The sequence below is a fragment of the Rhineura floridana genome, chromosome 6 (genome assembly GCF_030035675.1).
Source record: "Rhineura floridana isolate rRhiFlo1 chromosome 6, rRhiFlo1.hap2, whole genome shotgun sequence".
In the NCBI taxonomy this organism is placed as follows: Eukaryota; Metazoa; Chordata; class Lepidosauria; order Squamata; family Rhineuridae; genus Rhineura; species Rhineura floridana.
The window spans coordinates 53,383,347-53,401,268 of record NC_084485.1 but is presented as its reverse complement, the minus strand read 5'-3'; the positions used below and the strand labels follow the sequence as shown (position 1 = coordinate 53,401,268).

The 17,922-nt window shown below is 42.1% G+C and overlaps 2 protein-coding genes across 3 annotated transcripts in view; one reads left to right on the top strand and one right to left on the bottom strand.

Moving 5' to 3' along the window:
• Window positions 1-3,685: 3,685 nt before the first annotated feature.
• Window positions 3,686-17,422, bottom strand: TMEM9 (transmembrane protein 9). 2 transcript variants are annotated; one of them, XM_061631900.1, is made up of 7 exons: window positions 17,289-17,422; window positions 16,173-16,321; window positions 12,320-12,422; window positions 11,301-11,392; window positions 9,144-9,252; window positions 7,289-7,420; window positions 3,686-6,020 (listed from the first exon to the last, which is right to left on the bottom strand). In XM_061631900.1, the coding sequence occupies exons 3-7, from the start codon at window positions 12,383-12,385 to the stop codon at window positions 5,871-5,873; spliced, it is 549 nt and encodes a 182-aa protein (XP_061487884.1). In that variant the 5' UTR covers window positions 12,386-12,422; window positions 16,173-16,321; window positions 17,289-17,422; the 3' UTR covers window positions 3,686-5,870. The 2 variants fall into 2 exon arrangements, with proteins under 2 accessions (XP_061487884.1, XP_061487885.1); XM_061631901.1 differs by lacking the exon at window positions 17,289-17,422 and adding an exon at window positions 16,917-16,999.
• Window positions 17,423-17,441: 19 nt separating this feature from the next.
• LOC133387331 (uncharacterized) overlaps window positions 17,442-17,922 on the top strand; it is a 57,486-nt gene continuing 57,005 nt past the window's right edge. Inside the window, exon 1 of the mRNA XM_061631892.1 lies at window positions 17,442-17,657. Coding sequence (XP_061487876.1) covers window positions 17,497-17,657 — 161 coding nt within the window. The 5' untranslated portion in view covers window positions 17,442-17,496. The remainder of the gene's footprint in view (window positions 17,658-17,922) is intronic.

The following is a 17,922-nucleotide window of genomic DNA, read 5'->3' as shown; positions in this document are numbered from 1 at the left end:
TTTTTCTCTCTTTGACTCTTCTTATCCACTGTAAGGCTGTAACATGACTAGCTCAAGTTCAGAATAAAAACCTAGAAAAAAAGTTGGTTTGTCTAAAAAGACTTCATAAATGCCAGGGTTTCTTTATAAACTCTATAAATGCCACATTTTCTTAGGCACTCAACACAAAGGCAAACAAACTGGTGTGCTTCACATTCCACTGAAGAAGAAAGTTCCCTTTGATTGTAAAGAATCTAGATGGCATACATTATGATGAAGAACAGTCTGTACCTGTAGATGCAGATTACTGTGATGTGGGTCACACATTTTTATTGTTTCAAATGGGAGTCACATTTCACTCTCACACTCTAATATGGGTGGGGAACCTGCAGCCCTCCCAATTTTACATGACTACAACTCCCATCATCCCTGACTATTGGCCATGCTGGCTGGGCCTGATGGGAGTTGGAGTCCATAAACATCTGGAGGGTCATGAGCTCCCCATCCTGTTAAAAAATATATTTATTCTGCTGCCTTTTTATTGTTAGCGTTTATTATTTTTGTACATCACCTAGAATATTTTAACAGAAAATGGCTTATACATTTTAAATTAAGAGTGGGGAACTGCTGGTGAAGTTGCACCAAGCAGGGTTGAAACCCACCCACTGATGTCAGCTGATTGACAAGTAGGTGTGGTTTGAGGAACCACCCTCCTACCTTGTCCTTCCACTTAAAAGTTGGCAACTCTGATGATATCTAATGAAGTGTTAAGGGACAACCTGGCTGGAACCTTACAAATATTTTAGTATCATTTTGGGGGGGTCATTCCTTTGCCACATGATTCTACCCATTCTCTGAAATGTGAGATGTTTCATAACTCCTTGCTCATGAAAAGTATCCAGAACATGAAAGACACAAGGGTTACACACCAGTTTCTTTGTTTAATGAAAAGATACTGCCAGATTGTTAACAAGGACCAAGCGGTCTGAGCACATAACACCTGTTCTGGCTCGCTTGCACTGGCTGCCAATATGCTTCCAGGCTAGATCCAAAGTGTTGGTATTAACCTATAAAGCCTTATACGGCGCGGGACCATGATACCTGTTGGAACGCCTCTCCCGATATGAACCGGCCCGTACCCTACGCTCTACTACGAAGGCCCTCCTCCGGGTTCCGACTCATAGAGAAGCCCGGAGGGTGGTGACAAGATCTAGGGCCTTCTCAGTGGTGGCCCCCAAACTGTGGAACAGTCTCCCCGAGGAGGTGCGCTTGGCGCCGACGCTGCTTTCCTTTCGGCGCCAAGTTAAAACCTTCCTCTTTTCCGAGGCATTTTAATTTAACTTAATTTTCAAATCCTGTTGTAATTGATTCTAGATTGTTCTTATTTTTATATGTTTTTGCTGTATTATATTGTGTGATTTTATTGTATCTATGTGTTCACTGCCCAGAGAGCTATTGCTAGTCGGGTGGTATAAAAGTCTAATAAATAAATAAATAAATAAATAAAATAAATAGTAACAAGGATTCCTCAATCCACTAGAGATTCCTTAAGGAAATAGAACAGATCATTTAATACAGATATACTTTCTCATGTAGCAGGAATACTGGTCATCCTTAAAGATCTCTTGCTGTTGACTTTTTCACTTGAGAAATCATTACTACATTACATTACAGCACTAGGTTAAAACTAATTCCCCTTCACCAGTGGCACCGTGTTAATAGGACAACGTGCAGTGGTGGCTGATGGCTCCTTGAAATTTCAGACTAAAACCCAGAGTGGATTTCACTGTTCCACTGACATGGAGCCACGAGTCGCCACTGACAACCTGCTGTTAGTGCATCTCAGCCTTCCCCAACCTCCAGATATTTTGGACTACAACTCCCATGAGCCCCAGCCAGCTCATGGGAGTTGTAGTCCAAAACATATGGAGGACACCAAGTTGGGGAAGGCTGATGTATGTGATAAGCAGCCATATTATACATAGCTAGGCTGCCAACTGTGGGCAAACAAACAAAATGACTACTGCAGACTGGAATATCACTGTAAACAAATACCCAGATTTGATCTGGCACCCTGGGAAACCAAATTAAAATCTAAAGTTAAAATCCAATGGGTAGTATTCAGCTACATAATTGTGCTAGCAGAATGATTTCTGCTTGGGCAACAGAACGTCCCCCCTCCTCCCCCTGTACACACTTTGCACTATCTTCAAATCTGCTCTGGAGAGTTGGGGGAAACCCCAGGACAGATTTAGGGGGCATCTGTTGGGAGGAAAGGGGAGAACGTTTTGTTGAGCAAGAAAAAATCCTTGTGCTGACAGAACGGTCGCCTTAGCACTATGTTGAATACAACCCAATATTTTTAGAAGTGACATTGTTAGGAAATATTTTATTTCTAGGCCCCAAAAGTTGTTCAGAGATGCTAAATTGTATTCAGAGCTAGAGCCGCAATGAATGGTGGAACTAAGAGAAGGTGGGGAACAGAAGGCTCTAAGTTTCGTTTCTTCTCTGTCATGAGGGATCACACCAGAGGCGCCTCTCAGGCTGTAATATCTTGAAAAGGAGATAAAGTGTATCCCTTCTGGATTTTTGCTGTTTTCTCTTGTCTTGCTTTATATTACACATCCTGTGCAGTGTAGCAAACTCAGCACAAAAGAATAAGTGTTCCCAAAATACTTTGCTAGAATTGTATCCATAGCTTTACGTCATACTGCTGAGTGGATAACTTTCACAGGCATACTAGCCCCATATTTATCTTTCACTGGTGTCAATCTAACTCTCTTCCTCGCTTTTCCTCAGTTCTTATCTCACATTAAGTTTTCTTAGATTGACAAGTGTATGAATTCTTTATCAATTCCTCGCTTTTTAAGAATTATAAGAAATGTAACAAGGATAAGATGCGCTTGCTTTATCTATGTAATATTGTATTCCCATCTTATGATTTTAATAATATTGTATCTTGTTTTGCTTATGAAATATATATAATGATGCTTCAATTAATAAACCATGCTCTCTTCCCTGTCAGACTGCTGTCTGTACAGTTTAGAGACCCCTCTTGATCAAGCAGTATTGTGTGTCTACTTTATGTTTATGTTTGGTATCTGGCTGAGCCACTGAGACAGGTAAATTACCAAGTTTGCACCCCTATCCAGGGCTGAGGGGTGCGTTAGCTTGCCCCTTCTGAGAGAAGGGGGGCAAATTAGATTTGAACCCCAAAACATTTTACACTGGGATCCAGAGCAGTTTCTAATACTGAAACAAATTGCTAAATGATAGTTCTTCTTGCACAAGATACTCATGCAAGCACCTCCCACAAGGAGGAGTCAAGGAAATACAATGGTATTATTTTATTGTGAATATTTTATATTTGAAAACATTGTGTGTTTGTAGGTGGAACTATGCGAACAAGTATTTGTACTCCCCACTGAAGATTCTCTGGAACTCAGTGTTAACTTAGACCTAATCTAATGATTAACCACTGTTGTCTGCAAAGCTAGTACACAGCAACAATCTGTCTTCCATGTAATGGCTACAACTTCACAGTTGAAAGTTGCACATGCAAACCTGTTGGTCTGATTTAACACTATGTGAAAGAGGCCTTGGCTCAAGCACTCCGTACTCCTGCATCAAAGGAAGAGACTGCAAGCATCTACTTCCTGGTTTAAACCAACCACAGTTTGTTGTGACTTCAAACCAGAAACTGGGGTTAGTTTTAACAATGGTTTATTGAAACAAGCCACAATCAGAAACTATTGTTTGATCTCACCTTGAATAAAACATAATTTAAACTAAACAATGTTGTTAACATAACCACAAACAGCAATTAGTTTAAATCCAGAAAAGGATGTGTCCATTCTTCTTTTTGTGACCATGCTGGTGGAGGAAAGGGGAAGGAAAAATGGTGGACCATTTGGGTGCTGTCAGATAGGGGCTTTATATCTCTAATGGGCTGTTCAGATCCAATTTTTGCTGTGTGTGCGCTTGGCACATTATCTTCCACACATTCCTGGCCTTTTTCCCCCATCATGCATATCCATTGCTATTCTGTTGCTTGCCATCCACACCAGTGGTGGAGGCTGATGGAATTTGCTGAAGCATTGTTGGGTTGGTCTTTTTGTCCCTTCCTTTATCACTCCTGTCCCACCTTATGCTGTCTTTTTCTGTTCTGGGCACACACAAAGTTATTTCTGTACCTGTGCACATGCATCATTAAAAAAAAATCATGAAGAGCAGAACAGCACAAGAGAAAATGTTACTAGCCTTAGTTAGCACGGTTCACAGTGGGCAAAATGGAGGCTTCTGCTTGGACGAGGGTGTATGTCTGCACAATATTCATTTGGGATTTTTAAATAAATAAATAAAACAGAGCTTTTGCACAAGAGTGGTATTTTTCTGACTAAAGGTCTTATGCAAGATTTCTGTATTATTTATTTAAGCCCAATGCAGGTATTGCAATTGCTGTCTCAGGAGTAATGCCCCAGGGCACAGTGTGGAGATCTTAAGAGGAGAGCTCCTCCTAACTGGGTTACTGAAACAGGAATATGGCTCCAGCATGCAGCAATTGGTAGAAATAGGCAGACTTGTGTCATATGAGCTGCTCTAAACAAAATGGCTAGGTTGTGCTCAGGTGAGGAGCAAATGGAAGTTTGAGGGTGTGGCGATAGATGCCACCCACCAAAACTTCAGCAAACACAAGGCAAACTGCATAGCAAAAAATTAAATAAATAAATGTTCTAAACAAGCTTCCCCTCACCCAGCAGTGACTGCAGATGGATAATGGGTTATTTTTACTTAACAAATTTTCTGCAGTAAGGAGAAATCTGGATTAAATGCAAATTAAGTATGGGCTGGCATTTTGATAATGACGACATTGTGTGGATGCCGCAAAAAACTTGCATGCATGAACAGCACCGATTCATCAATCAGCCCCCACCTTGAAGTACTCTTTTTCATGTAGTGCTAAACCTATGGCATACCACTGATTCCAAATTGACTTGACTCCCTTCTTTTAATTTGCTTGGTGCAAGGTTAACCAGCCTGAAAGTCTCTGAAGGAAGTACCTCTGAGGATTCATGATTCAAATGTAACAGGTCCCTTTGCTAAATTCATTTCCTTTATTATGCTTTTTAATGATTAGTGCCAGATTCCCAAAGCAGTCTTCTCTATGTAAGACCAGAATACTTCTTGGTATGATTTTTGAAACAGCAAAAGTTCAGCAACAACAAAAATGGTGCCCCATTTCTCATAGATAATCTAGATGTTCGTCAGACAGATTACAAGACCCAGCATAATTTGCAGCTATTGTCAGCTTCTAAAAAGATACAAAGCAGCTAAAAGTTGGTTTTCGGACTTCCCAAAGGTCACATTTAAATCAAAGGGCAATGCTGCTTGGTGAGTGAAAAGTCTTAGATCAAGCTTTCCCAACCTTTAGTCCCCAGATGTTGCTGGACGACAGTTCCCATAATTCTGGACCACTGGCCATGCTGGCTGAGGCTGATGGGAGTTATAGTTGGGGACCCAAGGGTTGGGAAAGGCTGTTTCAGACCAAGGATGAGGGACCTGTGGCCCTTCAGATGTCATTGGATTCCAACTCCCATCAGCTCCTTGCAGCACGGCCAAAAGTCAAGGATGATGGAAGTTGTAGCCCAACAACATCTCAAGGTCCATAAGTTCCCACCTGTTTTAGACAATGGGAAAGACATAGATTGGGATGCGCAGCCAGTGGCTTCCTTCAACTTAGCTTGCTTTCTGAGAGAGAAAATAAGCAAAAACAAACTAGAAAAGGCAAGTGCAACATGTTTTAAGCTAGATCTCAGACTTCGTAGTGGCTAACAGAAATCAGCTAACCAGCAGCTGCTGCTTACTCCTAGACTGTAAATCCTCATTGAGCTCTAGCTCAGCATCTTGTGTCGATCAAACACTGTCTTCCGCTGTTCCTGCACCTGACGCTTCCACCGTTGCTGGGCTCCCTCCACTCTCTCCAACACTGTGTTTGCTCGGGTGCTGGCAGAAGGACGTATAGCTGCCACTGAATGAGCATCCTGCAAACCAAAAGAAGAAACACATAAAATATCTACAATGGGACAATGCCTTTTAGATGCATGACAATGCTCCACAGTGACACATACAAAGGATATTTGAAGCAAAACGTATGTGCAAATACACACAAAGAGCAAAGAACTATGTCATGATCAACAAATGAGATGTCTCCATGTGATAATATTTCCCCCTAATTCTTCAAACTATTACGAGCTATCAATTACATCTTATGATATGGCTGTGACATCAAAAGAATGACAAGGAACTGCAATGGTGATAATTCCTCCACTAAAAATTATGACACTAATATACACCAACAATATATGCTTTTGTTTAATCCGTTGCTGTCAAACCCTCTAAAGCAGCCTTCCCCAGCCTCAGTTGTCCAGATGTTGTTAGACTACAACTCCCATCATCACTGGCAACCGGACCATGCCGGCTGTGGCTGATGGGTGTTGCTGTTAAAAATGTTAAAAATATATATCCCTGCACAGAAATACAGAAGGATGAGCTTGGTAGACACCGAGAGTATTTGGATTAAAATAAATGGGGCAAGGAATAAAAGGAATATGGTGGTTGGAGTCTACTACCACCCACCCAATCATGGAGCAGACGAGAACGAAACAAACAAGCAAACAAACAAAGCAACTTATACAGTTAAACTGAGATGGATGTATTGAAGGTCATTATGTCATTAATGTGGGCTCATGTTTTTCTTTTTTGCCTTATTTCCCCCTCTTTCTTTCTTTTGTGTTAAAACTTGCTATAAAAATAAATAAAACAAATGGAGCAAAGTCACCCTGAGCATATACATGGTCAGAAAAATAAAATTTAAATAAATGAAACCTTTCCAGTTTGGCATATTCAGAGTTGTACAGACTGTGCCTGTAGTGTCAGCATTAATCATGCAACATGGGATCTGGCAAATTCTAGAACTGAAAAAGGTCAGGCCTATGTCTGGGAAAGGATTGTAAGCTGTAGTCAGGTGGAGACAGTCTCTAACTGTCAGGAAGCAGAGGACGTTTATATTTTGTGTTCTTAAAGGGCTGGATAGGATGTTGTCTGTCGTATAAAGCCTTTGAAGGATAAACAGTAAATGTGATTGAAAAATCCCCTCTCTTCAGCTGCCCCTTTACAGTGCTAGTAAGAGTTGCAGACTTTGAGGCCATGCCTCATATTCCGTACAATCTACTCCCCCACCCACAGTCTGTTTATTATCAAGTGGAACCACTCAGACTGTTCACTGACAAGAGGAAAGCCTCACACTCACCTCGCTCTCTTCTTCATTGTGCAGGGGCTGGGTGTAGGCATCAGGCTTGCGGATCAGGGGGTCAACCACCATCAGAAAGACCATGTAGAGTAGAAGGGCTCCAATCACGGAGAGGTAAATTATGATGACGACCTGTATAAAGGCAGCAGCAAAAGTTCATCAAGGAATCTGGATGAAACAATTCTTAAGCCATCATTTTTCACTAGTCAGAAAACCTATCCTGTAATAATGGAAATCTGCTTAGGTACTTATCAAGTCAATGGCACAAACTGGAATAAGCTCCATGTATGTATCTTCAGAATCACTTAAGAGTCTTGAACTGACTGATCCAAGGTAGTCATCAAATTAATTAAACAATCCAAGAAGCAAGAATTAAGCAATCCAGAAGCCACCTCCCATACAACTATCTAAAAAATAGTTCATTTCCCCCCCTTGTATCAACCTGATTAATCTAGGCCAGTTTTCAGAGGCAGCCAAGCTGCTTGTGAGAATGAGGGACTTTTGATAAAGGCACTGAGGCACAGGTTTGCTCCACTGACTTGTGCTGGACATAACTCTGCAGCAACCACATGCTATAACCACTATATAGGTTCTGCAGTTGCACCTCTGGCTACAAATTATGCATGGTGTGAAGAAAAGTGGATACAGAGATGTTTTTCTCCCTCTCTTGTAATACTAGAACTTGGGGACATCCAATGAAGCTGAACGTTGGAAAATTCAGGACAGACAACAAAAAGTATATTATTATTTATTACATTTATATCCCACCCTTCCTCCCAGAAGGAGCCCAGGATGGCAAATAAAAACACTAAAAACACTCTAAAACATCTTGAAAACAGACTTTAAAACATATTAAAATGAAACATCTTTTTAAAAAAGGTTTAAAAAATCTTAAAAAGCAATTCCAACACAGACGCAGACTGGGATAAGGTCTGTACTTAAAAGGCTTGTTGAAGGAGGAAGGTCTTCAGTAGGCACTGAAAATATAACAGATGACGCTTGTCTAATATTCAAGGGGAGGGAATTCCAAAGGGTAGGTGCCACAACACTAAAGGTCTGCTTCTTATGTTGTGCGGAACGTACCTGTTGATAAGATGGCATCTGGAGGAGGCCCTCACCTGCAGAGAGTAGTGATCGACTGGGTATATAAGGGGGTAAGATGATGTTTCAGATATCCTGGTCCCAAGCTGTATAGAGCTTTGTACACCAAAACCAGAACCTTGAACTCAGCTTGGTAGCTAATGGGCAGCCAGTGCAATTCTTTCAGCAGCTGGGTGACATTTTGGTGATACCCTGCCCCAGGGAGCAATTGCACTGCCACATTTTGCACCACTACTTCTTAAACTATACAATTCATTCCAAGAGGCGGCAGTGGTGATCACCAACTTGGATGGCTTCAAAAGAGGATTTGACATTTTCATGGAGGATAAGGCTATTGATTGCCATTAGCTTTGATGGCTATATCCTACATCCACTGCCAGAGATAATGTGCCTTTGAATACCAGTTGTTGGGAATCACTGGTGGGGTAGCTCTGCTTGCGGGCTTCCTATGGGCAACTGGTTGGCTGCTGTGAGAACAAAGCGCTGGACTAGATGGGCCCCTTGGCCTGATCCAGCAGGGCTCTTCTTATGTTCTTAAACTCACATGACAACCATTGAATTAGACCTTCAGCAATGCAGAAACATTTGGTAGAACATAGTGTCTTAGTGCTACCTCCTTCATGGGCACACCCTCAACACCATTCAACTCTGCCTTCAAAATTGTCAATAGCAGAAATTCTGTTTAATACAGTGAGAAGGAAAAAAGGAAGAAGACACAGGGGCATCTGGTATAAAAGATGGGCTTGTCTTATACCTTGATGGTGGTGGTGCTTCGCTCTTCATACTTGCACTCACACAGCAGGCAGTATGCCTCAACGTCGTTCCCTGGCACTGGCATGGGCTCCACCAAATGCAGGCAGTTACTGAAATGATGAGAAACAAGCATCAACTGTGGGAATCAATGACCTCCTGTGTCATGAAGTACAAAAGGAGTGGCTATAACCTTTGGCCCTCCAGTTCCCATCAGCTCCAGACAGCACGGGCAATGGTCAGGGTTTTTTTTTAAATTTGTTTTAGTTAACAAGATCTATATACGGCTTAATTTAAAGAAAAAAACTGAGTGGTTTACAAAAAATAATATAAAATATTTGTAAGAAAATACTGGGGGGCTTGGGGGGGAAATCAACAGACCTTAAAATGAAGTAAACCTAATGAGTTGTATCCAATCTTACTCATATAAAGGGTAAACTCACTGAAACCGAGAAGCAAGACTAACTTAGAATAGACGCACTGAAATCAATCTACCTGAGTAGAACTTAGTTGCATAGAACCTAATGAAATCAGCAAAATATAGATAAAATCAACATTTTTAAAAACAAACACTCACAATAAAACCACAGGTCTGGGTAGGCTTATCAAAACTAAAAAAGGTTTTTGGCAGGCACTGAAAACAATACAAAGTTAGGTGCCATCCTAATTGCAGAGAATAGGAAGTTCCAGAGAAGGGAATTCCAGAGAAGAGGTGCTGCCACAGTAAAAGGTTGATTTCTCGCAAGTGGAAAGTAAACTTTATGTGGTACTTGTAAAAAGTGCTTGTTCTGCAGATCAAAGTGGTTGAGCGGGCGCATATAGCATAATGCAATGGGAGCTGTAATCCAACAGCACCCGGAGGACCACAGGTTCCCCATCCCTAGATTAAGGGATTAAGTGGAAAAACCCACAACTCCAGTAACATTTGGAGAACCAGAGATTCTCTATCGCTGGTATAACGTACCTGTTCCTGATAACACAGAGCTATTGTAACATGCAACTACACATAGGCTGTATTTAGATTCAATAAACTGAGATATGCACAAGCCTCTTGCCTGCGTACATAGTCTCTTCTCTCTTTTTATGGCGCAGAGCAATAAAACGCAGAAGGGTCCTATTAAGCATAGTTTCCTGTTTTGCCTGAAGAACTTGAAAACTGTGGTTAACAGCTTTAGCATAAACCAGGACTTTAACAACCTTCAAACCATGGTTCCCCAGATCAGTTAAAACAGGGAAGTATGGTTATTCAGAGACTTCTGGGTTTGCGGGCCGGAAGGAAGGAGGAGCTATAGACGAGGGTAAAAGGCTCAAGTATTTCTCCGCTTATTAAATGGTAATACAATAGTTCAAATTGGGCATTTTGTGGAATATTGTGTGTGTGTGTGTGTGTGTGTGTGTGTTTTGCTATGAGAACTGAGCTTTTGTACAGCTAGGCATGGGGAGTTTAATAAGGAGCTAGGTTATTTCTTGAAAGGAATGGATGAAAAAAGATTAAAATAAGCAGAAAATAAAGATGCACATGTTTCCTTTCAGTCCTTCTAGCCTTATACTATTATAAGCACCTCCATTTTTATTTATTTCAATTTGCATTCTTGCCTCTCTCAACTTGTTCATATTTTCCTTTTTGTTTTTTGCTTTCACTTGGACAAATTTCAGGGAGAGGGGCTACTTGTGATTTAGTTGTAATTTGTTTTAAACTGTTTGTAATATTGTATTTTATGATGCTGTGACCTGCCCTGGACCTTCTGGTGAAGGGCAAATAATAGATTTAATAACAACAACTGCTGCTCCTGCAGTGAGCCGCCCTGGGCTCCTGCTGGGAGGAAGGGCGGGATATAAATCAAATAATAAATAAATAAATAATAAAATAAATAAACCTGGGAGGAGGCTGCAGATGTAAAACAGCAGCCATTTCTTGATCGCTTCCCTGCCTATGACTTCAAAGCATGAGTAGGGAATTGTAGTACCTCAGGAGACCCTAATTCTCAGTAAGAAGCAGTTAGTAACAAATCCTGGCCATTCACAGTAGTGAAAGTCCTAATTTAGAGTTTAGTCAGAAAACCTTTGGGAATAGTCCTCTGAGGAACTATGTTCTACAGCTTGTACAGGTCATTTGCTATGACTTTAAAGACTGTAAAACTGCTGTTGAGGGTTGACTTACCAGTCCTTCTGCAACACATTCTTCTTGTAAATATGTCCACTGATATTCCTGTATGGGGGACAGATGCACTTGCAACGGATGTCCCCAAAGCTCTACAGAAGCACAATAGGAGAGAAATAGAATAAGGTTCATTGGGCAAAATGCCCTGCCCCAACACAGAAAGAAATAATTGCAGCAGGATCACCACTTGAATTTACTTGTGACCTTTTTCTCGTTTGATAGCTTTATTCTTATCATCATCATTTTTTTTTAAAAAAAATCCTAATAGCTAGATGGAAGAAGGCTAGGAATCCAGGTTTCAAAATTCTGATGGAAAGAGGCTCTCGAGTTAACTGTTAACAATTAGAGAGCAGCCAACAGAAATCCATGTATTACTGCCTGATCCTATGCATGTTTGTTTAAAAGCGAGTACCAGTGAGCTCAACAGGGATTAATCCAAATAAGCATTCACAGAACTTCAGCCTTACACACGCTATTAGAAACAATGACATTAACTCTACCATGCACACAGTAGGTAGGGCCACATTTTTTATTGGATCAACTTACATGGGTCTAAGGGATTGCAAGCTTTTAAGCGGCAGAGAATGCTTCTCATGGGCATGCAGTGTTCTTCTGAATATCAAAACCAGTCATAAAACAGCAAGAGCACAATCCAACAAAAATGTTAAGCATGCTGGCTGTGCTCTCCTTCCATGGTCAGAGGCAGCATGCTTCTGAATACCAGTTGCTCCCCTCAGGAGGGGAGTGCTCTTGGGCTCAGGACCTTCTTGTGCCTTACGCATTTGATTGGCCACTGTGAGAACAGAAGACTGGACTAGATGGGCCACTGGCCTCATCCAGCAAGCTCTTCTTATGTTTATGTCCCATAATACAACAGGAGAGTCAAGCGCACCTGCTACTGATATCAATGGGACTCAAACACTTTTGCCTGGAATGTCATGCAATTACTTCTCCAAGCAATGCCCCTTTCCTTTCTTACTTGCACTGAGTGCTTTAGCCCCACCCACTTGCTTCCTCACCTTGCTGGCCTCAGATGGTGGTACCAGGATACCCCAAACAATGGCTGCAAGTGACACACATTTCATGATTTCTTCAGATGTGCTGCATGAGCATCACAGGAACCTGAAGCAAAGAAAAATAAGGGAAAATCAGCAAACTCTTTGCACAGATCAGTACATAATTCTTAGATATATTTTGTCACTGGGGGAAGAGGCTGTATCTCAGTGGAAGAGCATCTGCTTTGTATGCAGAACGTCCCAGGCTCTGTCCCTGGCATCCTCAGGTTGAGCTGGGAGACCTCTGCCTGAAACCCTGGAGAGCCACTGCCATCTAGCTGCTGCTAGATGGGCCAATGGTCTTACTAGGTACAAGGCTGCTTTCTATGATTCTACTTTTCTCCTTAACTGTCAGTATACCATGGAGCTACCTCCTTCTGTTTTAGCTCTTATGTACCTTAAGCTAGGTACATAAAAGATTTGGGGCATGGCTCCAGAGACACAAAGTTGCATAAAATTTGCATATGCAAAAATAGGCAAGTCAACTTGGACCTGGTCCTAGGTGAGAGACTAGAGCAGCAGGATGTGAGGGGGTGGGAAATGTGAGTTGACCTGGCTTCCAAGTGAAAGGTACAATGCTAGAGAGTGTCTGTGGCAACAGCATGATTGCAGTGCACAAATACATAACTAGTGTCACAAGTGTGCATTGTGTGAATTTGCTAATGTATATTGTTTTGATTTAATTATTGCATTTAACGTACTTTTATTGTATGTCTTAATATGTTGTTCATTGATTTGGGGGCTTTTGGACCAAAATAGCAGATAAATAAACTGTAATATAACACAACCTTCCATTCAAAACATTCCAGATAAATTCTTCAGTGAATTTGCTTGTTAGCTCAGATGATCCCAGATCAGTTCCTCTTGAATTAATTTATCTCCAGTTAATTTCCCATAAGATCCTGCTCCAAATCATTTTAATTACCCAGCTCTAGATGAAGTAATCTTACATTGTTTCCCCAAATTAATATGCTACCCAATAACCCAGATCACTCCAAATCTATCTGGAACCATGCCCTGTGCATCCACCCTCTAGCAACACCCCTGATATGGCAGTCCGGCTTTAGAGAGAGAAAAAATGATAGATTATTCCATTGCTCCTACACTTGATCTGTTTTCTGCTTCTGCAGTTAGATTAGACTGTGTCCAAAGCAGTTCATGGTACACCAAAAATACTCCAACAATAATAAATGCATATCAAAACATAATAACATATCAATAGCAATGCATTTTAATCACAATATTGATATTCCAATATCCACTTAGATGTTAGAAAATTCTTTCACAATTCTTGATCAAGAAGACTGATGCACATTCTCCCAACCATTCCCTCCACCTCCAAAAACAAGATAACCTTTTCTAACCAATTTTTTTTGTCAGACGTGCAACAGGGTTTTCTGAATGAGACTGGTTTAGTTTGTGAGCCAGTCTATGTCTGTAAGCTTGTTTTGTTTCACTTTATTTAAAACATTTATATCCCACCTTTCCTCAAAAGAGCTCACGGTGGCTAACAGCAAAAATAAAACAATTAGCAAGCAATAGCAACAGTCTGGAAGCACCCCAAGTCTCAAGGCACAGGGGGAACAGTTGAACAGGCTGACTGGCTGGAGAGTGAATCATAAGACTCTTTCCATATGAGAGCCCTTTGGCAGTGCTGAGGTGTGGCTCAGGTGGGTGTCCCACCCAGAATACAGCAATATATTCCTTAGTAGACACCCTCAATGCCCACCAGATGGAGAAGGCAAAAATGCCCCCCTGCCCCAATTCTGCATCCAGAAGTCAACTGGACCGGCAGTGGAATCTTACTTGAATACTCCTAACACGAGAGTGTCCTCCACCACTCGTGAGGGTAGCAGGCTACTTTAGAGGGTGCAGGGCAGACCACATGGCACACATATCCCTAATCTCCAACAGAGGGAAAGAGCTGCAGGCTCAGAAGGAACACCTAGGGGGGCTGCCACCACTGCCCGCTAACAACTGCTATCTGAAGTAGCTGCTTCATTCCACCGCACTCTGTCTAATGCTAGGGCCATCCCTAGTCTCTATAATTAGTGGCAAGGAACCTTTTTTCTGCCTGAAGGCTGCATTCCTTTCTAGGCAACCTTTTGAGGTCCATAAGCCCATGGTGGGAGGGGTCAGAGGCAAAAGCAGGTGAAGCAACAAATTAAATGTTACCTTTGCACAGCAGACTATTTTGTACACACTCTCACACAACTCTATCTATCCTTCAACCAGGCAAGCAAGAGGCATTATGAGTTCAAGGAAACCAGGCAAAAACATTTGGGGTATGAATCGGGGCCAGTGAAGGTTGTGGCCTGGGGAAGGGGGTATTGCCTGTGGACAGTTCTGAGAGCCAGACAGTCCCTTGGACCTGAGGTTCCCCATCACTGCTATAAATTTATGGTACAACCATAGTAATATTACTGTGTACAGTTCTGGTCAGCTCATTTAAAAAGAGTACAGTAGGGCCCTGCTTTATGGCGCTTCACTTTACGGCATTTTGCTAATGCGGCAGTCTCAATTAGACACAATTAGACTAAAGCCCCACACATACAGCGCTTGTTCTGCTTTTACGGTGGTTTTCGGGCATCGTGCACCATTCTATTCAATGAGTTCCGCTTTTCAGCGTTTTTCGCTTTTCAGTGGGGGTCCGGAACGTAACCTGCGGTATGAGTGGGGCCCTACTGTATCCCAGAACTGGACAAGATACAAAACAAACAATTAAAACACTGGTGGAGATGGTGCATATTCTCTTTAAAGGAGATACTAAAGTTGCCTTTGTCAACTTAGCATTCTCCAGATGTTGTGGACTACAACTCCCATCCACCCTAGCTAGCACCCTATGCTGACTGAAGCTGATGGGAGTTGTAGTCCAAAACATTTGGAGGCACCAGGTAGGTGAGCAGTGGACTAAAGAATTTGTGGTTCATTAGTTTAGGAGGTAAATGAAATAATACGATTTTAGAAGTTCATGAAATTATGAATGAGGTAGAAAGTAAATAATTCTTATGCCACTCATGATAGTAGAAACAAGTCTTCTGGGGAAGTGGTCTGGGAGGAGGTTCACAACAGAGAAAAGGAAGCACTCCTTCACACAGTGGATCACTTCACATGTAATGCCAAACTTTGGTTGAGATGAGTCTTGCTCTTCCATGATCCTTGCTTGCCGGGCAAGCATGAATGATAGGTTGGTTCAGATTTAATGGCAAGCTTGTTTGTTACAAACCAGAATGCCACTAATTAAACTGGTTTAGGGAAGAGAGTGTATAAGCCCAAGGCTGAGTCATGTAACACCAAATCATGGTTTTACATACGGATTAGACCCAACATCTAAGTCCCATTGAAAATTCACTAATGCAGTACGTGATTATAGCCACCACTGCCTCAGATGGCTTCAAAAAAAGGCTTAGGTTAATTCTGGGAGGACTGTACTATCACTGGTCATTACTGATGACAGCTGAACAGAGCCTCCATAGTCAGACATTGTATACCTCTGGTGCTGAGGTCAAACAAAAGGAACTGTATGACTAAGCAATTATGCATTCCTATTTACCCCCTGAAGAAATACAATGACAAGATAGCAATTTATAGCATCTTATTCGCAGTTAATATTCTGCCTGGCCATTTAAACTCTTGTCTGAATCCATTTTCGCACATTCATCCAGCATAGAGGAGAAAACCGACCAGTTTGCAGAAATTCGGTTGTTCCAAATTTAGACTGGAGGATGCAAATTAAACTACCAAACTCCCCTCCCCACCGCCCCGTTAGACCGCCCCACAGAGACAAGGATTACTCACTATGTAATAAAATACCCACCGTAGCAGCTCCAGCTCCTAGAAAAGGTAGAATCCAAGCTAATCTTCACTGGCGTTTTCTGCTGACATCATCATAACAGACATTACTTGCAACCAACCAATAGCCCTTTTCCAGACAGTGAACTGAGGGATCATTTATAATTTCTGAGCCTTCGTTTGACGAGAAAAAAAGAGAGGCGCCCATGTGAGTTAAAGATTCGATGTCTAACATATATTTAAGGCACCTTTATACTCCTTTCCCTATGAAAGGCATGAAAAAACGGTCAAGTTCAGGACTGGTTTCTGTTTTAACTCTGCTGATTCACCCCTGCAGAGTTTTGGAAAGTCACGTCAACTCTACGAGTTTACTCAGTTTCGTTTGTTGTTGTAATAGCAGCAGTTGTCTATTACTAATATTACCACTAATACTAATAATAGTGATCATGACAGTAACAATCAATATACATGGCGCTTTACAGAGGAATTTAAGCACGCCCTCCATCCCAAAAATTTCGACGGATAGGGAAATAGCAGGGAAGAGGGAGAAAAGCATATGCAGAGTGCATTGCCTTCGTCTAACGGGAACTAGCCTCTATTTTTAACGATATAAGGGAATTGTCTCAGTAAAAAAACCCATCCTTTAACAGAGGATAATTATGTACAATTTACTGCTATTAAGGGATTAGCGCTTCTAATTTTAAAAAGTGCAGGGTTCGTGTTGCACCACATGAATTTTATCCCAAGGGGAGTTTCCAATAGGTGAAACCTTTTTTAAAAAATCAGCGCTGCTGCTGCGGCTGTTGAAACTGCCTCTGATTGAATGGGATAGGGAATCTCCGGGCCTCCACATGCTGTTGGACTGCAACTCCCATCAACCCCAACCTGGAAAGCCAATGGCCAGGGTTTATGGGAGGTAACTGATTCATAGGGTCGCCATAAGTCGTAATCGACTTGAAGGCACATAACAACAACAGTAGTTCAACAACAGGGCCACAGGCTCTCTCTCCCTGCTGAACTCCTGTTGGACAAGGATTCATCCTGCACATGATAAAGCCCTGCAGTACAGGCAATACACTAATGTTGCAATCCTATGTACCCTTCCCTGGGAGCATGCTCTATTAAATACCGCCGATCTTACCTCTTAGCAAACCATGCACGTTACTCTACTAGAGTGCAAACCTAACTCTACGCTTGCTTGGGAATGCCTTGTGCGTATTAGCACAAAGTCAGCCGGATGAAGTGCAAAGTGTTAATAACATGGACCGGAAATGATGTCACCAAAAGGGAGGTGGGCTAAAGATTCAGGAAGCGGGTCCTAGCGGTGGGTGGGTTACTGTGCCGGTGCAATGGCTGTAGTGGACTGCATTATTAAAATTGGAGGCAGTGCATTGACGCAGAAGAACCAGCTGGAGACACTGAAAGCAGAGTCCTTGCAGGGGGCGGCTGCTATTGTACATAAGCTCTGCGTGGCTGGAGAGAGGCGGTGCATCATCGTGCACGGTGCAGGGTAGGAACACATTGCAGGTCTCGCGGGGGTGGCTGGCCGGCCGGCCGGCGAGCCAGGGACTGTCCCAGCGGTCAAGGCTTCAACACTAGGAAGCCCCTCCAAGAGTAACGGAGCTTTACATGCGCGCCATCCTGAGGAAAATGTAACAGTGCAATGCTGTCCGTGTTTACTGGGAAGTCAGTCCCGCCTTAGAGCGCAATCTGTTGCACTTTTATCTGAAAATAAATCCTAATGACTTCGATGGGTTTTCCTAGTAAGCTTCAAG